Source organism: Gordionus sp. m RMFG-2023, chromosome 2 (assembly GCF_954871325.1).
Source record: "Gordionus sp. m RMFG-2023 chromosome 2, tfGorSpeb1-WG-v2, whole genome shotgun sequence".
Taxonomy (NCBI): domain Eukaryota; kingdom Metazoa; phylum Nematomorpha; class Gordioida; order Chordodea; family Parachordodidae; genus Gordionus; species Gordionus sp. m RMFG-2023.
The window spans coordinates 39,963,287-39,990,545 of record NC_088776.1 but is presented as its reverse complement, the minus strand read 5'-3'; the positions used below and the strand labels follow the sequence as shown (position 1 = coordinate 39,990,545).

General features: G+C 26.7%; 1 protein-coding gene across 2 annotated transcripts; it reads left to right on the top strand.

Moving 5' to 3' along the window:
• The first annotated feature begins 268 nt into the window (after positions 1 to 268).
• On the top strand, positions 269 to 24,491 carry LOC135923410 (NADH-cytochrome b5 reductase 3-like). Of its 2 annotated transcripts, none has more exons than XM_065458138.1 (5): positions 269 to 589; positions 633 to 723; positions 14,720 to 14,948; positions 23,307 to 23,475; positions 23,863 to 24,491. In XM_065458138.1, the coding sequence occupies exons 1-5, from the start codon at positions 405 to 407 to the stop codon at positions 24,134 to 24,136; spliced, it is 948 nt and encodes a 315-aa protein (XP_065314210.1). In that variant the 5' UTR covers positions 269 to 404; the 3' UTR covers positions 24,137 to 24,491. The 2 variants fall into 2 exon arrangements, with proteins under 2 accessions (XP_065314210.1, XP_065314209.1); XM_065458137.1 differs by having other exon boundaries at positions 273 to 589; positions 633 to 789; positions 23,863 to 24,486.
• The last annotated feature ends 2,768 nt before the right edge of the window (positions 24,492 to 27,259 follow it).

Below are 27,259 nucleotides of genomic sequence, written 5' to 3'. Positions count from 1 at the left end.
TCATAACGTATCTTAATCGTATTTTAATTACTAGGCTATATTTATTTATTTGATATGTCTTACATGTAAATATAAATTACTATTTTATTATAGTTATGACTTATTATAATTTGTGAATGAATTGTCGTATTTTCTAAAATAACTACTTACTGATTAAACTTATATATTTTAAATTTAAAGTAATAATTTAAATTTAATCAATCGTGATTTTTTAGTAATAAATTAAATTTAAGCAATCGCGTTATTCAATTGGATATCTGTAAATATTTAATCATCAGGAGATACAATTGGTAACCACTTGGGCAAATATCATAAAATGCTATTTACCCCCTCTGTGGGTATCCATCCTCTGCCTTTAAATATTTCCTTGAGCTGCAGATTCCTTAAATTGGGATATTATCGAGATGATATTCAGCATGAAAAATAAAACTTCAACATTTTATATAACTCTTACTACACTACCAATTATTGGATATGGGATTTATTATTTCTATATGCGTAAAAAGAAAAACATATTTTTGCAGGACCCTAATATAAAATATATTGCATATTTAAAATCTATAGATGAAGTTAGTCATGATACTAAAAAGTAAACAATATCGTTTTTAATTGACAAATTTATCTAATAACAGGTTTAAATTTGGACTCCCCACAAATAGCCATGTTTTAGGCCTACCTACAGGGCAACACTTATATTTAAATGCAGATATTGATGGGAAAAAAGTAATCAGACCATATACTCCTATATCTCTTGAAGATTCCAAAGGGTTTTTTGATCTTGTTATAAAGGTTTCTAATATATTTGTTATATATAAAAATTATCCATACTTATAATAAAAGGTATAAAAACTTAGGTCCAAGCCAAATTTTGCAGATACATGTGCCTCAAGTGGCCTCAAATTATGTAGAGGCCCCATTAATATTTTGTCGTGTATAGGGGGAAAGATTTTTTGCTATGCTTTTGTTGATAATTTATATCATTTAAGAAGTTTTATAAACTTGTAGCGTATATTATCTGTTGATATCCATTGATTATTTTAAAAAGGAGAGAATTAAGAGATTTTTTTATTAGGGTTCAGCTGATATTAAGTATTGAATCAAGTCAATATTTTATGAAAAACCCTAAAAATATGATTTTTTTTGTTAAAAATAATTAATGAATAAAATTAGCTGATTTGGGAAATAAAAATAAAACAAAATATACTTAAATGATAATGTCATGTCCTTATCTTTGGTCCAGACCAGATAATTAGACCCTAATAAAATTATAAATATAATAATTTGATATTAACCATCATATAAGGATCATCAACAACTGGATAAAAGAAATCAGTTGTTTGGACCAATAAAAGCCCATGATGTCTAGAAAGGGGAGTAACACTCATCAAAACCAATGCCTATTAATTATAATTAAAATAATAATAAGCATACAGTGAATGAATGGTAATCAACCTAATTCTACAATTTCAATTGTAATTCAACCTCCGTTTGACCCGGTTTCATTAGGTTTACATCCTACTTTCAAACTTACAAAGTTTGCAGAGTTAAAAGAATGAGGGTGTAAAGTTCCTCAGGAGACACTTGATAAGCTACTTGAGGGACTAATATCTAATGAACCTGATAACATGGAACAATTATACATGCAATTAAATCTACCAAAATCATTTAAGAATCAGGCCAGCTACATGTTGGGGCAGAATTTGCATATCTCTAGCTTTCACTTTTTTTATTCTACTTTATAAAAAAATTTAATATATTTTTTATACAACTAATTTAAGTCCATAAAATTCATATTTTAAATTCAAACATTTAAAAATATTGATATAAAAATATGTATTATTTATTTTATTGCATATAAAATCATTCTTTTTTAGTGTATTGTTAGTAGTAATAGAAATATAAGTCAATTAATAATTCTTGCTATTGTTAGTAATAATAGAAATACAATTAATAATTTTTGCAATTCTTTTTCTTTTATTCCATATAAAAAATAATATGTTCTTTTTCTATTATTATAATAATGATAATAAACATTTTACAAAAAATATAAAAATAACAATTCAATACATATCATTTATCCAATCTATTTGGTTTTGTTCGTACTCTTTTCGGATACGATCTTGACTTTTATATTCTTCCTTCCTCTCCTTTAGATTCAATTTATCGTTATTTAGACCAAATATTCTAACAGAGGAACAAAAAGGAGAAGTTAGAATACTACACTCAAAAATTCTGGATTATATTTCCACCAAAAAATAATCCAACCCAAACTATCAAAGAAAGAATCGAAAACTTGAAAAATTAACACCACATATCAACGATCCTCCTAAAAAGCCTTCAAGCAACCCCTCACACAGACTAATATATAATAAGATTAATAATTTCAATCTAAAAGGAGCCCTCTGAGCTCTTGCTAAACAAACACTTTGTCACCCGATAACATCACCACGAAACCAACTTTTAGAAAAACATCTAGGCGCGTACGCAGGAATTTGGTCTGGGGGGGGGATAATAATTTTTTTTGAGAAATATTATTGTTTTTTAAAAATATCAAGCATAAATTTATTAGGACTAATAACTATTCCTAATACACAATTAAATTAATGTGAATTATAAAAAAATTATGTGTAAAGAATCACTTAAATGACCCAAAATAGAAATTTGAATTTTTTGAGCCTTTACACAAAAAGTTTCTTAGGAATAATTGTATTTTGTATGTTATATATTTACAATGTAAAATCCAATCTTCGTTGGAATTGAGCTAATTTTCAATTATCTCATCCTTGCTTGTCATCAAATGCTTATGAATATTCAAAAAATCCAAACCTTTCAATCTACTTTCACATGTTGTACTTCTTGGTATGTTTTTCAGAGACCTGCAGGCCCGGCTCCTGGGCCGGACAAAATTTTAATTTTTTAATTATACCAAGACCGGGCCCAAAATTTTTTTTAAAAAACACCCGGGCCGGACCTAAATTTTTTTAAAAAAACACCCAAGCCGGGCTGTATTTTTTAAAACAGCCTATATTTGAAATCGTTATTATTAGCTATAAAAATCAAAAATAAATATAATTTATTTTTAAAAAATCCAGGCCGGGCCTGAAAATTTTATTTTAAAAAAAGCCGAGCCGAGCCTGTAAATTTAAAAAAAAAGCCGAGCAGCCTAAAATTTTTTTTAAAAATAGCGTAAAAAACTTAAAAAAAAATCCGGGCCGTGCCCTGCAAATGGTACTTCTGCAGGCCTCTGTTATTCTTCTTAAAAAAGAGAGTGTTCTCTCATTAGTTTACTAATGGGAAGAGTTTATAAACCCTTTTAATACATTGGGAATTTAATCTAAGATGTGTTTGAAATAATGCAGAGCATCCATAGCATTTTTTGGGACTATATCAACCATTGTTAATCTTATAAACATAGTTATTCAGCTAGTGTAAGGCATCATAAGATACTTTAACATCTTCATTATAAAAATCTAACAAATATATTTTTTTTTCTATCACCATCTGAAAAAGGTTGGGAAGGCTTTTGTGGAAGTAATATTTGCAGATGTAAGTGCTGCATGATATATTAAAAATTCATTTATTTGGTTTATAAATGTATCTGCATCTAAGATAAACTCTTCTACTGATCATATATTAATGTTTTAACGATGAGCTTGCCTTGCTGTCGAGGGAGACAAATATTAAACATGTATAGCTCTGCTTTTGACTCAACAATAAAATATAAAATATGAAATTCTTCATCAACATTAGCCCTAATTTCCTTGAGTTCTGATAAAATGCTCTCCGCTATTCTCATCTTCTTAATCAAATCATTGTCATGTTTTTTAAAAGTAATACTTAAAATTGTTGTATAATTAAATAATACATTCTAATGAGAAATAAAATTTGGAATAAGCATTGAATCCAATAATTTTCTTGCTTCTGAGGAAATATTTCTTTCAGGCCATTGTAATATTTCAGTAATAGCAAATAATTGGCTCTTCTAACTCCTTAATAGCTGTTAGTGCTTGATGGAAGAGGCTCTATCTCGTTGGACAAGGTTGCAATTTCTTTTTCCCTGTTGGGCCAGAAGTTTCAGAAATAATTATTATTTGACTAGAAATTTGAAAATGGTAGATAAATATTACGCCACTAAAAATTTGAAAATAATAAGTAAATATTACGCCGGAAAACTTGAAATCGAAATTAATTGATAAAATAACTTATGAATGTGATTATAAATGTAATATAATATATATTTAATATGAGATACGAAATATTAACAAATATAAATTAATATAAACAAAAATATTTTTGATAAATATATCCGGCATCTGCATTTTTTGGCTTTGGGGGGGGGATTTGTCCCCCTGCCCCCCCCTCCGCTGCGTACGCCAATGAAAACATCCGAACCCTAAATACACTCCTCAAATACTGCCTATAATAAATTCAAAGATAAATATCACTCCCGAAGTAGCCTTAATCGCTATTAAAAATTTTCCAAACAATTCTGCTCTAGGACTGGATTACATTCGACCTTCATTTATTACCGACCTCTTGGATTTAGACAGTTCCGAATTTTTACTTAATTCTTTAACAAAAATTTTTAATCTTATTATCAGTGGGAAATTACCACATAAACTTCTCCCAATAACTTTTAATGCTCGACCAATTGCCTTAGAAAAGCTGAAAATCAAGTGCGCCCAACAGCTATTGGAATTTTCTACCGACGAACCATTTCAAAAATTATTTGTAATCGAATTAAATCTACAATAACCTTAAACTTAGCTCTTTACCAAGTTGGATTGGGAGAAAAAGTAGGCTGTGAAGCCGCAATACATTGCAGTCGACTAGTTTTATCCAATCTCAAACCTGAAGATTTTATAGCAAAACGACATATCCAATGCCTTTAATTCAATTAATAGGAATAAAATGATCGATACTTTCTTGGAAACATTCCCTGACTACCACAATTACATCCATCTTAGCTATTGCAATCCTTCCTTACTCAGATTTAATGATTATATTATTAATTCTGCAGAAGGCCTCCAACAGGGTGACCTATTAGGACCACCACTTTTTTGCTATACCCTTAAACACCTAATAAGTGATATTCTCTCTCATGCAAACTCAATCTATACGTTTGGTATCTTGATGATTGTACTATTTCGGGGACCATTTCTTCAATCCAGAATTGTCTGGATATAATTAACGAACACTTTGATGAACTTAATTTATTCTTATAAAAAAATGCGAAATTTATCCTTCTCCACTTCCAACATACACCATATTAGATAACTAGACGCACACCTTTACAAGATCAGTATATTAGGAGCCCCATTGGGAGGTGCAAAGGGAGTTTTTAATTTTTTTAATAATCACCTTCAATCACTATTCCCTAAACTATCGATCTTAAAAAAATTACCCATCAATCAAGCATATTTCATTCTCAAAAACGCCATTTTAATACCACAAATCTAGTATTGTTTAAAAACTTCTTGTGCCTTCTCTTTTGAAATTCTTTTATACGAATATACAAATGATGACAGAGTTATTAAACATCAAACTCGATTCTAACTCATGGCTTCAGGCAACTCTCTCTTGTAAATTTGGAAGAATAGGCCTAAGATCGGCATTAAGTATAGCCCTTGTTTTCTTCATATCATCAACCATATCAGTAAAAAATATTACCTCGCAAATTATTACCATGGATAAAGATAATTTATTAGATGAAGCTTTACATTGTTGGAATATTAATGTTTTACCATACACAGCCCCACCAGATTCAACGAAACAAAAAGATTGGGATCAAGGATTGGTATCTCGTTCCTTAGCTTACCTCAACTTGAGCGATGATCACCAATATAAATCCCTCCTAAGAACACTTAATTTTAACAACTCTGGCCATGAATGGTTGGACTCATATCCCAGCATTTTAAATAACCAAATAACAGATAACGACTCGTTTCGTTATGCAATCAATTTACGCCTGGGCGTACCTTTCCTAAACCAATATACTTGCATTAAATGCGATCAATCGGCAGACGCGTATGGGAGATACGCTCTCCACTGTAAATTTATATAAAAAATCAGGCGGCATGATGAAAAAAATTTATTCTTTTTTAAATAAAGCCAATTTTCGCCTTTTCCTTGTATTTTAGAACCGACATCTTTTGTAGATAAAAAACGCCTTGACGGCAAAACAATCGTACCTTTTTAATGGGAAAGCCTTAATGTGGGATACCTGTATTGATCCCATGGCCCCATCTAATAATTTGCATGATCCCCTTAATAGAGCTGAATCTCAAAAAAATCAAAAATACTCGCTCCTATGATAACCACTTTGTTCCCATAGCAGCTACATCAACCTGCTCTTTTGGACAAGCGGCATTGAATCTCTTCAAAATAATATCCAAATTAATCAAAAAATCATACCTTTCTCCATTAACTCAAGCAGAAAATCGCCGTCTTTTTAATTAGATCTAACTATTAAATATTTAAAACATCCTGGCCAGACCTCGCCACCTGATTTTTTTTAAGAAATTTTTTTTTCTTTTTATAAATATATATATATTTTTTTTTTTAAAAAATTTTTTCTCATGCTTTATATTAATTTTTATTTTAACTTGAACTTATATATGACATATTTTACTATATTCTTTTTATTATACCATCCATGCTAATTTTTAAGTAATAGGATTTAAAATAAAATTCACTATTTCTTTTCTACTACTCGAGTAATGTGCCCAATTTTGTTGCATTTACATGTGGCACTCTTGAAAAGACAATTTTTCCTTTGGTTTCTGACTCAGGAGTGGCAGGGATTTGGTTTTTTGTAGCTCGTATTATAATTATTATATGATTTTGATTGTTTATCATTATCATTATTAACTTTTTTTAATTTTATTTATATTATCATTATGTTCTCCTTCTAACTGTTTGATATAAGTTTCATCATTTTCTAAATTAATTTTGTATTTTTTATAGCTGTTTTTACTGCAGTAACTAACATGAATTATTATATTCGTCAATTAAATATGGTTATAATAATGATTATATATAGTTATGATTAATATAATGTTTGGTGAAAGATAACACTAGCTAACATCATAGTATCTATTACATAATATTATTATAGTTTTCTGCCATGGAATAAATACGCAAAGGATTTATATGTTATATTTTTTATTAATTAAAATATCAGTTTTATTTTTTTTATAAATACAATGAATATAATATATTCTCAAAATATTATTTACACAAATTTTTTATAGTATCAATTTGTAATATACTATATCTGTTTAAAATAAAAAAAAAAAATATGTAGTATTGTTAAACGGCTCGTTTTGAGCCGATTTTCCAGAAAAATATTATGCAAGCCTGAAAATTTTGCTCATAGAAGGAGCAAATGTCTAAACATATAGTATCAAAATTTCGAAACTTAGTCAATATTTTTCTGGCGAAAATATTGAGTTAGCCGTTTTTAAAAATCGGTTCAAAACCAGCCATTTAACAACATTAGCGAATATACTTGCTTATTAAATGATAATACTCGCCGAAAAATATGAGAAAATACGAAATAGATGAATTTTTTGTATATACCAGGTCGAATATAATTTTAAAAAATTCCGAGCCGGGCCTAAAAAATTCAGGCCGGGCCCCAAAAATTTTTTTAAAAATATCCGGGTCGGGCCTAAAATTTTTAAACCCGGGCCGGGCCGTAAAAAATTTTGAAAAATATCCGGGCCGAAACTTTTTTAATCAGGGCCGGGCCAGGCCGTGCAAATGGTACCTCTGCAGGTCTCTGATGTTTATATCATTTTTGGATAATAATCTTTGTAAAATTTTATGATTTTTATTCCGAATATAAATTTATTGCAGTATTTAAATATTCCCCAAATTCACAAGTCGTTGCTAATTTTTGAAGATTTTGTGTATAGTCTATTTATTTTTTCTCATTTTTTTTGTTATATTGATAAAAATTATTTTTACAATTATATTAGGAGTGGGATGAAAAAATTTGATTAAAATGTTATGTATTTCTAATACCTCTTTATTTCCTGGACTATCTGGTGCATATAAATTTACCAATATTTTATAAGTATCACATCCAATTGATGTTAATAACAGGGATTTTTCTTGTGATGATTTTTTAAAAACGGCTAACATATCATTATAGCCAGTAAAATATTACCTAAGCGTCGAGATTTCGCCAATAGATGTTCAATCCTATGTGCTATCTATGAGCAAAATCTTTATGCTTGCATAATATTTTTCTGGATAAAATATTGAGTTAGCCGTTTTAAAAATCGGCCCAAATTGAGCCATTTTATAACACTAGTCGTACCAATCTTTGTAACACAGGTTTGTCCGTTAGACTTTTTATCGACTGCACCATTCTTGTAGTGTATTGTTAGTAGTGATAGAAATATAAGTCATTAATTCTTGCAATTGTTAGTTGTAATAGAAATAAAAGTCTTGTTAGTAGTAATAGAAATATAAGTCAATTAATAATTCTTGCAATTCTTTTTCTTTTATTTCATATCAAAAATAATATGTTCTTTTTATTATTCAAATATGATAATATAATAATGAAAATTAACATTTAAAAATATAACAATAACAATTTAATACATCAGTTTTATTATCATCTCCAAGTCTAGAGTGAGGATCAGAAAGTATAAATTTTGCCTTACCAAATAATTTTTGTAGCATTTGAGGGCTATGTTGTATTATAAACCTTTTATATAATAAAAAGAGATCGGCGCACCTTTTGCACAGCCTGGCCTGGATTTTTTTAAAAAAAAATTTTCGGCATGGCTGAGGTTTTTTTTTTAACCCAGCCCAGGTTTTATATTGGCTATGATTTTTTTGGGCAGTAAATTAATCAAAATGAGTATTTTTTTATCAAAAAAAATAAACAATTTGGGCAGTATTTTTATAATATTGAGCAGTAAAAAATATTAAGTTGAATTCTAATTAAAATTGTATCATACAGCATTAATTTGATAGTTGCTTAGAATTTATATTGATATATTAGCTATCAAGTATTTTATATGAAAATTAATATATCAAATATATAAAAATTAATGAATTAAATAAAATATAAAATTGTTATGGAATTACCATTCTATTAAAAATATTTTTTATATCTAATATTTAATTAACATTCTAGATAAGATAATAAAACTTACATGTTGTACAACAATGGCCTTTTAAGTATTTATACTTATACAAATATCTCTTTTAATATAAGTTATCAAGAATATTTTATGAAAATTAACATATCAAATATATATAAATAAGTAAATTATCTAATATATCAAAATTAGATCCTGAGGTTTGTTACACCGTGAATGGCTTTTGCAGCATTTGATATTAATACTTCTATTTTAACACAATGTCCAGATATCTGTTTTACACCATTAAATAAAGATTTAAAAACAAATTTGTAATCTTTTTTTTTATTATAACGCATTCCAATTCCCAAAAAATGGAAATGGCTATTTGCATCAGAAGTACCTACAACTATCAATGTTGACCCATGCCACATTACAATATAGGTAGCATTCACATGAATTTAGTAGAAAGACTGGCTAGTTTGAGAAATCTTTTTCTAGATCTAAAAAATCTAAATTTAACTTTATCATCATTTATTTCAAAATTTATTATAAAGGCAGCATCTTCAGAAAATGTATTATTGATTTTTCAGTAAGCCATTCTCCCAATTCCTTTTAAACTTAAATTTGATAGCCTATATTTTTTTGTCATTTAAAAATTTATTATTTGATTTATTGAAGGTAATAAATATTAAAAAAAATTTCCATAATCATTTTAGGTTTGAGGCCAATTTTAAATAAAGTTGCTATCTCTAATTTTATATCACTAGGCATTTTGAGAATTTTAGTTTCAATAAGTTCATGAGTATGATATTGAGATGTGTATGCTACATTATCATCATTGGAATTATAAAGGAAATAAATTCTTGCAGCATATTGCTCTTTTTTTTATACTAAATTACATCTAAAATAAATTTTCTTACCCATTTGTATCATTTGTTTATGGTTGTCCCCAGGAATTACCATTTAGATATTTCTGGACTTTAGAATTTTTGAAGATCTTTTCCTTAAACCAGCAATATCTTTGAGTTTTTATTTTTACATTTTTACAATTACCAGGTTCTTCATAGTAATCAGATGGGAACAATATTCATCAATTGGTTTCATTAAATCTTTATTAAAAATTGTGTAATTAATTAAAACTGTCTAAGTAAATATAAAAACTGAAAAATTATTTATTAACTGAAAAATTTTGAATAGTTACCAAATTATTTTAACTACTTACCGATAGACCTGTGCGCCGACGAAACTATCGGCAGCCGGCTCAATTTTCAAAATTCAAATCGACGGCCAGCCGCGCGCCGATTTTTAGCCGCCGTCAACAAAATCGGCGCAGTTATAAATTTTTATAACATAAATTTTTTTAATTGCTTAATAATTTAAAAAAAAATATACACTACTCTACAGATATCTCGGCATAATTTTTAATATTTATTTAATAGAAAACTCATTATAAATCCAAAATCGATTTCGTAATTTTATAATTATCATGTATAAAAATTATTTTATTTAAATTTTCGGGACATAATGATGATATCCTTGAATTTAACGTCAATCCAGCGGTAGAGAAAACTCTTTCACTAGGTGTGCTGGTCGCCGGAATGCAAAGAATTTTTTAGGCGAGCCTGGAAAGATTGGGAAGTTTACTCTTCTTTTCTCTTAAAAATTTTAGAACGTCAACATCTTGTGATTTTCCAAAAAACTGTGGTATTCTTGTTCTAAGTACCTAACTTGGAATCATAATTTATATTTTTTGAATGTTTATTTGCCAATTTTGTCAAATAACTTGAATTTAATAATTCCTCTTGATCCTCATTAGCTATATTTACTACCTGATTATCATCATTCTCTATAAGTTGATGTTTTATTATAAATTCTGAAGCTGAGCATTTTTGCTCTATTAATTACTTTAACACAATTGTCAATTTTTGAAATCTTGGGTCTAATAGAGAAGCCAATACCTTTTAAATAAAAATAAAAGAATATACTTATATATTATTACTTGCAGATTACAAACCGGAAATCGTAGCACAAGTTTTTTTTAGCATATTTTCTTTATTTCAGAACTATCACTATCATTTACTATTAAATATGTTTCAATTTCACTTCTAAAAAGTAACGCCAAGTTTAAAGTAGGCCCCTTTTGTACTGCACAAATTAGGGAGAATTTTTCAAGAAGAAATAAATTTGTTAAAAATTTATTCTGGGTTGCAAAGCTATACAAAAACAGAGATTAAAACAAAAGAATATGCAATTATCCAATATTATTTAAATCATATATGTCTATCTGTAATAATATTGTTAGCATGGCTATAAAATTTAACTATTATAAATCTTCCTCAGTAGCCAATGCTATTTCAATAGAACAAAAAAGACATAAAGGTAGATCTATTATTATAATAAATAATATATCTATAAATTTGATACCTTCAAAAAATCTTTCATTCCTATATGATCAATTGATTGAAGAGGTAATAAGTCAGCACAACATAATAACGCAATATCTTGCTAGAAGCCATGTTTTAGAGGTTTTAGAATTTGTCTGGAATTTTGGTTTGGATATAAAATATTTTTTTAAATCTTGCTATTTTGATGAAGTATCTGCTTTAATATTATGTTCAGAAGTGTTTTAACAAATTTCCTGTGCTAATGTTTATTGAAAAGTTTTGAATTTTATAGCTAGATTATATTTTACAAAAAATATATTTTAATTTAGAAAAGATTTTGGCTATATATGAGAAAATAATATTTAAAAAAAATAAACTATGAAAATGGCTTGTTTGAATCATCATAGTCTCCTTTTCTAAGCAACAATTACAGTAAAATTTGTCAGAATTTATGGAAGTTGTTTTGTTATCTCTTTTTAAGTGTAAGTAACCAAAAAATTTCCAGACTATTGATTTTTTATTTTCTAGAGTTAGGATACTAAAATTATTTATAGAATTATTAAATATAGATGCCTCCATTTTAAAAATATGTAAAATTATGGTAACTTATAGAATTTTATATTTTTGATTGATTGAATTCTATAATGACGTCAATATAATTATGATTTTAAAATAGTAGAAAATAAAAATTCATCAAACTGATTGACATTAAAAAAATTACAATAGTGATGTTGACCAATTATTAGAATAAAAAGGTATAAAATATGAAAGTAATTTCTGCGCCGGCCGTGCCGGCGTTATTATCTTAAACGGCGGCGTTTTCGGCGTAACCACGCACAGATCTGCCTACCGCTCAAATCAATAAAAAGAACTTGAATTAAATATTAACTACCCAAAAAATTAAAATACCAACTAAATGTTTTTTCTACTGCTCACTTAGATTTATTTTATTGCCCACTTCTTAATAAAAAAGACTGCCCGAATAATTTGTTGCCTTTTATATTTTCAGGCCCGCCCTATTTTTTAAAATTATTATAACCAATGATGGCGATTTAAAATATACGGCCCGGCCCGGGTATTTTTTTAAAGAAATTTTTAGGCCCGTGACGTCCTGGGTATTTTTAAAAATTAAAAATACGCGGCTAGTGTATCCAGGCAGGGTTTCAAGTCTGATAAAAATTAATGTTCATTTGATTATTCTAGATTTAAAAATACCACAACGATTTATTAATTAATGTATCTTTGTTGGGAATAAATTCATCAACATTACCAATTATTTAGCTGATCTTTCCAATTAAGTTAATAAAAAATCAGAACTTAAATACTTACGTTCATGAGTCCCAACAATCTGCTGTTGCACAGATGTAAGAGGTATCTGATTATTCTAATATGAAATCCTCTTTCATTTGTTAAAAATTAGCCAAAATGTCCTTCACTATTTTATGCATCGAATAAATCATATATTAATTTTGTTTTTATTTAAGTTCAAAATATTTTGCAAATTTAGTAAAAGGTAATTCCATAATATTATTGTTTAGTGAATTTTTGTGGTTACCATCTGCCTCAGAATTATCTTCCAAGTCTATCTATTGGCGGCATATTAAAATTTTAAATAACTTAATAATTTAGATTTATAAAGTATTTTTTGAAATATAAATTTGAAGTAAAGATTATAAATAAATTTTAATATTTTTTTTATAGTATATATTTTAGTGATCTGTATCCACCCTGATTTTTCAAACCCAGCCTGGCCCGAATTTTTTTAAAAAAGTTTTGCCAACCCGAACCTGAATTTTATTTAAAAAAGTTTTGCCGGCCCGAATCAAATTTTTTTTTATTTGTCCCGAAATTAAAATTATTTGTCTGCCCGGCCCGAATTTATTTAAATTTAGAAATGTTTTTTTTTAAAATTATAATTAAAATTTTTTAAAAAATTATTATACCCAAAATTTCAACATAAAATTGATAAATTTAGATATATTTTAAAAAAATTCCAAGACCTTTAAAAAATATTAGGCCCGAACACTTTGCAGATCTTTAATATATTTAATATATAAAATTTATTTTACTAAATAAATGGGAAAAAGTAGCATGCTACTTTAAAAACTCTGGGTTGAACCATGATCCAGACTGAAAAATAGGGGAATTTTTGTAGCCCGAACTCCACCCTAGCCCGAGTTAAAAAAATTTTTTTATTTGTCCCGAAATTAAAATTATTTGTCAGCCCGGCCCGAATTTATTTAAATTTAGAAATAAATTTTTTTAAAATTATAATTAAAATTTTTTAAAAAATTATTATACCCAAAATTTCAACATAAAATTGATAAATTTAGATATATTTTTAAAAAAATTCCAAGACCTATTTTTTAAAAAATATTAGGCCCGAACACTTTGCAGATCTTTAATATATTTATTATATAAAATTTATTTTACTAAAAAAATGGGAAAAAGTAGCATGCTACTTTAAAAACTCTGGGTTAGACCATGACCCAGACTGAAAAATAATTAAAAGCCTTCACTAGAACCCTGGGAAATTTTTGTGGCCTGAACTCCACCCTAGCCCGAGTTTAAAATTTTTTTTTTATCCAAGCCAGGTCTCTGCTTGAACAAATTCTTTGTTTTCAGCCTGAGCCCTGCCCTATTAAAATTATTTGGAATTTGAGCTTAAAGATTATAATATCTAGGAAAAAATTAAAATTAGGTGTATTTATTTACATATTGCTACCTTAAATAAAAGCATATTTAACTCCCACAAATAGACTATTATAAATTTGGTAAAAATTACGTAACTGAATGAGAGTCATTTAAGATTAAAAATAAAATGTTATTCTAATTCACATTTCACTTAAACAAAATGATTATTGAGTATAATATTTAGTTGGCCTGAGCCTGGAAAAAGTCTTCAGTTCGAGATTCAGGTTGGGTTTCGGGCAGTCCATGCAAGCTTGCCTTGGCCCCGGGAAAGAAAAAAATTCAGTGTTTCTTGTTTTGCTCATAGCTTACAGTTAATAAAAAAATTAATCGATATTTTTATGACATTTTCAAAGATAGTAAATTTAAATAAAAATAAATGGATTATTATCAGTTCTCGAACTGGTTTTTAAAATATCGAATTGGATCAATGAATAATTTGTGGATTACGCAGCCCTATTATAATGAGTTGTTAATCATAATGTTGCAATTCCAATTTTATTTAATGATAAAAGATTAACTATATAATATAATTATAAATAGATTTATCACAAAGATGTACATCCCAAATTTCCAGATGGAGGGAAAATGACTCAGCATCTAAATAGTCTCAAAATAGGAGATGGAATTGAAGTAAGGGGACCTAGTGGAAGACTCAGATATTTGGGGGATGATAAGTTTTCTATCAAACTTACCTTTAAAGATAAAGATAATGTTGGTCCCCCCAGAATTGTCAGGACTAAGAGAATTGGGATGATAGCTGGAGGCACTGGTTAGCACATATAATTTATCTATTAAATTTAATATCCATTTTAGCTTATTAAAGGACTAGATTTATTATTCCAGGTTTTTAATTGTTATTTTGAAAATACTTTTATATTTCATCGCTAGCTAAAGAAGGTCAAGTATCCATCCCATCTGGTTCTTTTATTTTTAGGATATAAATATATAAAAAAAATTATATTAAATTATCAAAATTATATATTTTTTTGACGTTTGGATTTAAGAATTTCAAAGTTTTTTGAAAATATATTTCTCATATTTTAGAAAATTACCATTTTGTTTGCTTATTTTAAAAATTTTTCATATAAATGTTAGCAATGCCAAATTGGGTTTGGAGAGAATAATTTTTATAAATATTGATCACGAAATATAAATATACGTTTATAAATTTAATTAAATTGACTGTGAGTTAAATTATACATTACTTCTAATTTACTTTTTATTATTATTATTGAATATTGTTTTGATTAAATATAATTTTATTGCAACTTAATATATTTTATAAATTTATGAGATAAAAAGAATATAATTTGTATAGTTAGACAATGCAAATTAAGCTTAATTTGCAGTGACAAAGCGACCATAGAAGCAATAGAAGGCAGATATGCACTGATACCAAGGCAGATAATTTACATAGTTAAAGGTGCAAAGAGCAGAAATTGCGGCGTACTATTAAAATTTATTTATGAAAACCCAACCCAAATTATATTAAACTAATTTTTTTTTGATTCTTTTTTAAAATTTATTTTATTAATTCTTTGTATAAAAATTACCGCCAGCAGGCATATGCCGACTAAAATTAATGTAACTCGATGTTAACTCTTCGACAAAAATGTGGCCTAAGTTCAGGAATAAAATTTAAAAATGGATCCAGGTTCAAGGTTTGAAGAATAAAGAAATATTGAGTCAAAATAACCTCATTTTTTTCCCCTTTTTTTACACTCCATATAAATACACATACCTTAAGTAAAAAATTTAAAAATTATTTTATTATTTATATCTTAAATGTTTTATTTAATAGCTCAAGATTTCCATGCAAATCTGGCAGTTTTCAAAGAGGAAAATGCACGTTATACGCTCCTAACATAAATAGCTATCTAAATATATTATAAATTATTATACTTGTGTCGCTGGTACACTCATGACGATTCTAAATAGAAGATATAGCTCTGGAATATGAAGAATTTAAAAATTTCCATCCTTATTTATTCTCTTAACTTGTAAGAATTGTTCAATTAAAAATGTAATAGCAATTATTTGTGCTATCCCTTTTTATCCGATGATAATTTTATTTTTATTTTTCTCTATCTTAAAAGTAAATTTTCAAAGTCATTAAAGGTATTATCTTTATTATCAATACAACCAGTAGATGTGGTAGTGGTCTCTAATATCTTGTAAAAAATGGAGTGTAGCTTATGCTATAATTCTTTAAAATGGTCTTTTATCATATATTTTTAATCAATTCATTACTAAATAGAACTTGTTATCAAGGGTCTAAATTTATAGAGGCTTATACTACACTGTTTTGCAAATAGTTCTGCTCTCGAATTTTCATATTTTCCAATATTTCATATGAAAAAGGACTAATTAGTTTTTTAAAATTTAATTGGCATTTAACTACAGTGTTGTGCAGATTTAATTCAAAACATTTCCATATTTATTAATTTATTTGAAAATGAAATTATTTGACCTGCAAAAAATTGTTAAAATAACATGTTTATATATTCTTATCAATTTTTACAAGTTAAATAATTTTATTTACAAACGAATTAAAAAATATGGACAATCACAATTGTTCTGATTTCAATCTAGGCGTTGTTATTTTTGAGTTCCAAATATAGAAATCTGCAAATCACGAAATAATTTCGGTTCGGACAGGGTCGGGTTTAATATTTTTTAAAAATTTTAGGCACGCGGGTCAGGTTTAAAATTTTAAGTAGGATATTACATTTTGTCAAAAAAATAGATATATTTTAAAATTCCTGCAAGAAACATGTCGCTATTAATTTTTATTTGTTAAATATTTTTTTACGATAAAAAAAATTAAATTTTTCTATATTTAGATAAATTCAGGTCTGGTTGGGCAGTCAAATAATTTTTATTTTGGGCCGGACAAATTTTTTCAAAAAATTTTATGTCTGACCGGGCTTGGCAAATTAGGCTCGATGCAGATCACTATTTTCCTTATTTAACTACAATCATATTCCGACAATTCGATTTAACACATGCCTATATAATCTAGACAGAAATCTTTCAAAATCAATAATTGTTCTAATAAGATATCATTTATAATAAAATGTTACCTATAAAATGTAAATATAAAAACCAGAAAATTGAAAAATCTGAAGAAAAAAAAATGATTCCACAAATCTTTTTTTATTTTGACACCTAGCACCCTTGAACTTTCCAATTTTTAAAGGGATTTGGGTTCAGCAAAAATACGAGGATCGAATTCACATCCCTGGTAATTAAGGATTTTTTAAATAAAAATATTAGATATGATGTATATTTTTGGTATACATTTTTTATTACCTTAAAAACATTGTGGATCCAAATATTAAAATTTATCATTTTTTAATAAATAAAGACAAAATCATATGAATATATTGTTTAAATAAAAAAAAGTAACCATGCATTCACAGTTAACACGAATTCTTACAATATATTATTATATACTTCGCCGCCAATTCGCGCAATCTGTAAATGCAGGGTAAGTGTTGCAAGAGTAAATAGAAAAAAAATTCTTACTTTTAAATAAATAGAAGGGAAAGAAAAATTTTGATGAAACAAAAACTATTTTAAAATAAATTTTGTTGAAAATTTATAAAAAATATTATTTATCTCAAAAATTTATGTAGAAATTGATTACAGAAATAGGACGATAATCAATTTTACAAAATTGACAAAATAAATTAATTTCAAATTAACGTTGGCTTAACAACCGGCGAAGATTTTTATAAAAATAAAATTTTTCTATTCCTATTATCTAATCGTTGATGATTTGTACTCAGTATTTTACTCAAAAGACGAGTTCAGCCCATTTATGAATTTTAATATTTTATATTGTTGGGTAATATAAAAATAAATAAATAATTAGTTCTCTATTTATAACCTTGACGACGCTTAATCGCTTTTAAAGTTAAGCTTGCGACTATTTATTAAACCTTTTAAAAATTAAGTTTTAAATTATATAAATTTTTTAAGGATCTTAGGACGTTATATGAACCTAAATGTTATAATTCGACTCAATCTACAGGCGCATATCAGAGAAAATCCGTTAAAGTTAAGGCGTTTTAATTTATACTAGTTTCTTTCAAATTTTAGCTACTATATTTTTAAGAAAAACTCTGAGGCAAAAATGATATGGCTAAAAATTGGCTTAAACGGCAAATATAGTAATTACCCAACTATACCTCAGCAGATAGACGTTTGTTCTCTCATCTTTTAAAAATCATTTAAATTCATTTTTATATAAAAATTGATAAATAAATATTGGATTATAATGATAATTGTAGGTCAAAATATCGCATGCTTTATAAAGAAGAAACAATAAAAATTATTGCTTTAAAAATTAGTTGGCTTTTATAAATTAAATTAATATGCATTTTGATTTCGTTAATAACTTAATCGCATGTTCTTTAGTAGGCCTATTCAAAAACGTATTCGAATCGAATAGTGCATTATTCGTAACGAATCGAATAATTTACTATTTGAATTCGTACGAATAATAAAATCTACTATTTGTATTCGATTCGAATTATTCGAATATAATTGAAATAAAATAAATCATACTCAAATATATTGACAAATTTTTTTATTGCAAATTTGATTTCAAACAGAAAAAATTATAATAATCCGATGACAAATAAATATAATCAAGTTATAAACAAAATTAAAATATTATATTATTCATTTAATTTATAATTTTAAGCCAATTTTTAAGGCAAAGGGTTTTTCTTATATTTTCTTCTTTATACGACATGCGGTTTTTTGACAACAAATTAGTGCCAACTGAGAAAAGTCTTTCACACGCAGTTGATGTTCCTTGTATAGATAAATAATCTCTTGCCATTTTTGAGAGTATGGGGATCCTATGTGCATTTGTCTTCCACCACATTAATGGACCAGTATCACTCTTTGATCTTGGCTCACTCAGGTAAAAATCGATTACACATAGTTGAACATAATTTTGTTTAAAAACAATGAAGCCTGTTTTGTTGACTTTCATTCTTATTTTGGGAGTTGTAATTATCAGCAGCTTATAAAATAAAATGATATGTATTTAAATGGGGGTAAATTAAATACCTGTATATCTGCTGTAAATCTCTTTAAACTTGTCTGTTAACCTGGATATATCAATATCATAATCAAGAGATATTGATTTAAAATATTCTATTTTGAGCCTGGGATCCAATATTGTAGCTATTATTGCATCATCTGCAATTAAATTGTAATAGCCCAACAATTTATCACATGCCACTTTGAAATCATTGTTAGAGGTTTTATGGAAACAAGGTTTCTCATTTTTTAAGTGTTTAAGAATTAGAATATAATAGGGTATAACCAAATTATAAGTAGGATAATTTTCCCCACAAACCATATTTGTAGTCTCATACAAAGGCAATAGGATAGATTTAATTTTTACAAGATCGTCCCATTCCTCCTGTATCTTATGTTAATAAAGTATTATTTACCTATTTATAAATTTTAGTTTACTTCTGATAATTGTTTTTCTTGAAGAATTATAATATTAGTTATAACTTCATTAACTAATTTTTTTATAGCAGGCTTTAACAATAATCTCGTCAATCATTCATTTGGTAGGTGCTATTCCACCTTATTTCATAATCCAATTTGGGTTTTAAAAAATTTATAGGAGGATGTAGTGAACTACATATATTTTTTAATAAATTTAATTTTTTAGGATAATTACGTATCATCCTAATAATGTTTCGTAGTTTTAAAATTGATGGGTTTAAAATTTTTAAAATTTCTTTGGATATTAAATTAATAACATGAGCAAAGCATCGAATGTGCCCTATTTTTATTGATGGATATTTTAAAGAAAATGTATCAATAAATGTTTTATTATTAGTAGCATTATCTAGAGTTATATAAAAAATTTTATTCTCCAAATTATAATTTTTAATTATTTTAATAAAGGCTTTAAATATGTTTTCACCTGAATGTTGTTCATTTATTGGAGCAACATCCAAAATTATGTTATTTATTTTAAAATTATCATCAATAAAATGGGCTGTTAACCCTAAAAAAGGAACCTGAGTTGGGCTAGTCCAAATATCAGATGAAAAATTAATCTGACTATTATTTTTGGATATTATATCCTACATATGCAATTTAAGAGTATTGGAGCATATTGATTTTATAGAAGAATCAAGATCATTTATAAAATTTTTAAAATCAGGTGAATTAACAATTTTAAAAGATAAATTATTATTAATAAATAATTTTAGTAAGTTATCTTTATAATTAATTTTTTTAGATAAAGAAAAAGGTGATATAGGCTTTAAAAAAGTGTCAATTTTATTACTGTTTTTACAGAGATGTGAATGAAACCTATTATAATGATTAATAAGAGGCGATGTTGTTTTGCCTTTGCATTTAATAATGCTCTTGCAATGATTGCAAGCAGCCTTTTTCACCATTGAGTTGATATTGATCCCATATAATCGCTCTTTTTTGTGAAGAAATTTTGTCAACATCAACCATAACTATTTCATCAGAATCATTCTCCTCTAACATAATTAGGCTAGCTAACAATATTTTATTATAAAGATTTAATATATTTTTATGTACCTTTGGTTTGTATATATTTTTATATACTTTTGGTTTGTGTAATTTTTAATATAAATAATTTTGAAAAAATACGGGAAATTAAAATTAAAATTTTTGTTAGTCTTTTTATAAACTCATCACCTGTCAGATTGGCAGGTTATAAAATAGAAATGACAAATGTTAGATTTATTTTAAAAAAAAGCAATTTATTAAATATTACGAATAATTCGTTTTATTCGAATAATTCGTTTTATTCGAATCGAATAAATGATTATTCGTATTCGGATAAAACAAATAATTTATTATTCGTATTCGTATCTATTCGAATTATTCGAATCGAATATTCGATTTTTTTTTGAATAGGCCTATTCTTTAGCATCAGATTATTACAATAATTTTTTATGTTTAAAATTAGATGTGTAAAAAAATAATTATATCAATATATTTGTATGAATTAACATTTTTAAAAAACGAATTAGTTGAATCATTCGAATCGAATACTAATTATGCACATATTTAATCATTTCATTTTCCAAAAAACCTATTTGAAAACGAATTAAACTTTATGTCATAATTATATAGAGTATAGATTATATAATTATTATAGGTTTAATACTCTAGCTCAAATGGATTCAGAATTATAAATTCTCAAAATCCAAATACTGGTGCGCGATCGGTCTTAATAATTTTGTAGAATTTGATAAATATTTGGTTCAATCATATTATATATCATTTTTTGCCCATATGATTTTTTAGAAATAGCCCCATGACGATGAAAGTTGTAAAATATTTTTATTGCAAATGTATTCAAATAAGAATTAGAATGGAGAAAATTATAATTTAAAATTATTTCGTTTTTCATAATTTTGGGAATGAAAAAACTTAATATTGTTAAATGGCTCGATTTGAGCCGATTTTTAAAAACAGCCAACTCAATATTTTATCCAGAAAAATATTACAAGCCAGATTATTTCGGTCATAGATGGAAGGTTTGGAAATTTATTAGCGAAATCTCGAGACTTGGGCAATGTTTTTCGGTCTAAAATAGAGCTAGCCATTTTAAAAAATCGGCTCAACTCAACTTGAACCATTTAACAAAACTAAAAAATCCAACTATAGAGGCAACTATATTGTTAAATATTTTTTTCAAATGTATAATTATTACAAAATATTAAATACGGTTGAATATAGCAGAGGCAAATATTTTGAGCCTGCTCTGACCCGATTTAAGTAAATCCTTTATTTTAAAATTCTATGAGGTCCAGATTGGAAAAAATATGTTAGGCCCTATCCCAAGGAATTATATTGATGTCCAAAAAATTAAAGAGCTCAAAAAAGAAGGATTTTTTTAGAAATTTCTTATAAACGCTGTTTTCTATTTTTATCATAAATTGTAAAATTTTTATCAATAACGTTCAAATGTTTGATAATCGTAGCTGTATCATATATTGAATTGGCATACATAAAGGTTATTTTACATGGAGACCTGCATGGCCGGCCCAAGTACACAGGCCGGAGTGTATTTTAATTTTTTAAATATAACCGGACTGGGTCTGAAATTTTTTTTGAATGTCTGTGCCGAACCGTATATTTAAAACCAAATGAAATCGCCATTATTAGCTATAAAAAGAATAAATATAATATATTTTAAAAAAATCCTAGCCGGGCCTTAGATTTTTTTTTGTATCTCTTAAGGTATCTCTTTTACTATTAATTATAATATATTTGATGTTTTATATATATTATTATTTATTAAAAAAAATGTGTATCTTTTTATAAAAACTTAACGATAGCATCTTCTATACTGGTAATAAACATATCTGAAGTCATCGTCTCAACCCTAAAAACAACTCATTTGGCCATTTCCTTAAAGTCAATTTAAATGGCTGCAAAATGATATATAATTTAAGGACATTTATCGAGTAATTTGGGATTCTTAAAACAGAGATCGCATCTCAGATCCATGAGCTAGAGCTTTAAAATTTTGATTTATATAAATTTTACAATATTTATACGCACTAAGTTACATTAATTTTTTTAAAAAATCTAATCGGTCGATTTTACATGGTTATCTAACTTAAATATTTTACAATAAATCAAGAATATATGCTAGCGTCAATACATTTTTTTCTGGCAACGTGTTATTTTTTCAAGTTAAAATAATTTTTTGAGCGCATTTTTTTAAATTTAAAAATCTGATTTTATCGGAAATATATTCCATATGTTTGGAATACCTATCTTATGAATTGTAGACAATTTTGCTGTTAAATTTGAGTAATTTATTATTTAAAAAGTGGAAAATCTAATATAAATTTTATTAAGTTCAAAAGTTCATAGTAATATTGTCTGACATTTATAGGGTAGGTAATCTAAACATGTTGGAATACATTTGTAAAATTAGATTTTTAAATTTAAAAAAAATGCGCTTAAAAAATGATTTAAAGTTGAAAAAAATAACATCAGAAGAAACACATCATATATATTAAATTCTTTCGTGAAATATGGATCGAAAATTATAAATAATTTACCATATTATGAAATATATAAAAAGGTATTACACCTATGTTTCAAATGCTCCAAGCAATTTTATTGAACCCTACTCCCGGAAATAAGGACATACAATTTGATTTACTGTTTGCCAACCAAACTGAAAAAGATATTTTATTAAAGGATGAAATTGAAGCACTAGCTAAAATGTTTCCTACTCGTTTTCGTTATTGGTAAAATGGATTATCCTTTGATTTACACCTTTTTAGTAACATATGTGCCCCTTTTATTAATTAGATCCAGATTAGTCACTTTAATACATAAAAAACGCTATATGTATGACTAAAAATATAAATAATTGGCGATTTTTTTATAAATTCTCTATAAGAATTTTTATAATTTATTCACATCGTTTGCTTATATATATTATAATAAATACATCCACCGAAATAATTAATTTCTTCTAAATTTATCTTTGTAAATCATGGCAATTTAAATAAATGGAGTTTGTACTTGATTTTGAGTTATAAATTGTTTACTTGACCAGAAAAAGTTATTTTACTTCTAATTTTCTAAACACTTAATTTAATATAACTTAATTTGAACTCACTCTATATTAGGTACACTGTCGACAAACTAACTGAAGATCCTAAGGATTCTGGCAAAGAATGGCCCTACGATATAGGTTATGTCAATGCCAAGATGATATCTCAACATTTACCATCTCCTTCTGCTGTTTCTAATGGTTCTACTTCTCAAACTACTTCAAACGGGGTTGTGGAAAATCTGGAAACCCTAATACTAACCTGTGGCCCTCCGCCTATGATTAAATTTGCCGTTAGCCCAGCCCTTTCTAAACTTGGTTACAGTGATAATGAAATTTTTGTGTATTGATTCCGAAAAACTATCTAAATCATGTTTTTTATTACATTTCCTACAAATATTTTTCGTTTAAAATATTTCCTCCTTTTTATTTTATTAACATAAATTAAATGTATCATTTTATAATTTTTATAGTAAATTTTTTTGCACCTATTTTTTTTATTAACACGTTGCCCTTTCATTTAATTATTTTATATAATCTATATTTAAAATTTGGCCAGTGTTGGGATTTGTGATATTTATTTATAATTTATTTGCATTTAGGTCAATATTACATTAATCAATTGTTTTTTATTTTATAATATTGCAGGGTGTATTTAAATCGTTTATTTTTTAAAGATTAAATTTAATATGATTACAAACATTATGCTTAGACATTTCTTACAAATTATAATTATGAATAAAAATTTTATACCATTTTATATAAAATTTATGCGTTTTAGTAGTGCTGTAAGCGTTACTACAAAAACGAAACGCGTTACCTTTACTCATTACCTTTTTAAAAAATAAACGCTCGTTACTTACTATTCAAAAAAGTAACTGTTTACTCGTTATTTAAAAAATTAAATATAATATACAAAAAAATATTTATTTTTTTCCTACAATAAATAATATAAATAAAACTATAAAAAGAATATATAAGATAAGATCTTCTTATAAAAAAAATTTCATATATAAAATTATACAAAAATAATGTTTATTTTTAGCAAAATTGATTTTCAAAATTTTGATCAGACAAACAAGAGCGCTTAGTGCTCAACACAGCTTTCGCCGTGCTAAACACACGTTTTATTGGCGCAGAGGATAGGAAAGTTGTATTATATTTAATAAATTATCAATATTTAATTCGGGGAATTTATTAAAAATATTTAAAAGAATAATATTTATTTTGAAAGAAGCTTAATAGATCATTTTCACAAGGATCTTCATTAATTTCCTCATCAAGAAAATTTTTATCTTTATCAGAAAATATTCTGGTATGTGTGTTGGATAAAGGAAATATGTTTCCTCTTTCTTTAACAAGATCTTTTCCTGGAAATAAGTGCTAGCAATCTTCCTTAGTTGACCTCTAATTTTATCCAGGGCCATTCAAATTTATATAGCGGGTGAATTATTGCGGATAGTATATATTCATCTTTATAGATGTGTTTGAATCTATTGAAAATAAAAGATAATCAAAATATAAATTGTAAGCAATATTTGAACTGTATACCTTTTGTCTAAGCTTTCCAGGATTGAAATAATAAGCGGCTTACAAAACAAATTATTTAAAGCCTTTTTTTAAGTTTTAATATAATAGTTATTATGAGAGTGAGATATCCCAAATGCATTTTTTCTTCGCTTCAGAATTATCAATTAAAAGGAATTAGGAAAAATATCCAGGTTTCTTTAAAACAATAGCTTCATAGTTTTATTCAAAATATATATTTGTTTAAACAAAGTTTTTTTAAAATCATTATTTTATTCTTTAAATTTATTAACAATTTGAAGTTAAACCAATAGCAGGGGCGTCACTAGCCTTTACAATCTCAGGGGGCTCAACTAAATTTATGGGGAGCTTCGCACCCATACCCCCCTCCTCCCAATTAGCGGGCCTTCGGCCTGATAAATAAATTAGCATATAAATAATTAAAATAATACAAGACATTTCTAAATATATTTTTTAATACAAAATCTATTTATTACAGTATAAAATATTTTCGCTGATAAAAAAAATTTTGCATTAAAGAATTACAAGTGATAAAAAAAGGTTAATTAATTCATACATATGCCTCAATTGATAATGTTTTTTAAAAAAACATAAGGTAATATAATTCTTAGCAACTCACATTGACAAGTCATGAAACTAATATAACTCTGTTGCCATTTTACACAATGTTTTATAGAATGGACCTAGTGTTGTTAAATTGCTGGGTCGGGTCGGCTTGGCCAAAAACCCAGCAAGATTTGAGCCGAAAAAAACTACCCTGCTAACCTATTTGGCCATAGATCAGACCCGACCCAATGGGTCGGCTTGCATGGTTGGCTTGATGGGTCAGCCTGCTGGGTCAATTTGTTGAATATATAGAAAATTAAATTAGTTTGTTTTAATCCGGGTTAATGTTTTAATATTAGAAAGATGTTCAAAAATCTTTGGTTCTAGTAATAAATTGGCATTGCTATTATATTTTACTCCACGAGGAAAAAAATCGTGAATTTTTTTCAGACGTAGTTTTAAACTTAGTTAAATGTATATGATATTAGGAAGATGTTCTAAAACCTTTGGGTCTAGTAATAATATGGCACTGCTGTTATATTTTACTCCACGAGGAAAAAAATTGTATATTTTTTTGAGACGTTGTTTTAAACCTCATTAAATGTTTATGATATTAGGAAGATGTTCTAAAACCTTTGGGTCTAGTAATAAATTTGCACTGCCATTATATTTTACTCCACAAGGAAAAAATAAATTGTGAAAATTTTTTAAATATTTATCATAAGCCCAGTTAAAAGTTTGTGATACTAGAAAGATGTTCTTAAACCTTTGGGTCTTTTAATAAATTGGAGCTGCTGTTATATTTAGCTCCACAGGGAAAAAAATTTATGAAATATTTTAAGACGTTGTTTTTAACCTAGTGTTTATGATATTAGGAAAATGTTCTAAGACCTTTGGGTCTAGTAATTAATTTTCACTGCCATTTATACTCCACAAAGAAAAAATAAATGCGAATTTTTTTTAAAATTTAACTTAGGCTTAGTTAAAAGTTTTTGATACTAGAAAGATGTTCTTAAACTTTTGGGTCTTGTAATAAATTGGCACTGCTGTTATATTTTCCTCCACGAGGAAAATAATTTATTAATTTTTTAAGACGTTGTTTTAAACTTAGTTAATTGTTTAAGATATTAGGAAAATGTTCTAAAACCTTTGGGTCGTAATAAATTTGCCATTATATTTTACTCCACAAGAAAAATATAAGTTGTGAAATTTTTTTAGAAATTTATCTTAAACCTAGTTAAAAGTTATTGATATTAGAATGATCTTCCTAAACCTATGGGCCTTGTAATAAATAGCACTATTATATTCAACTCCAGGAGGAAAAAAATTATGAATTTTTTTGAGATGTTTTTTAAACCTAGTTAAATGTTTATGATATT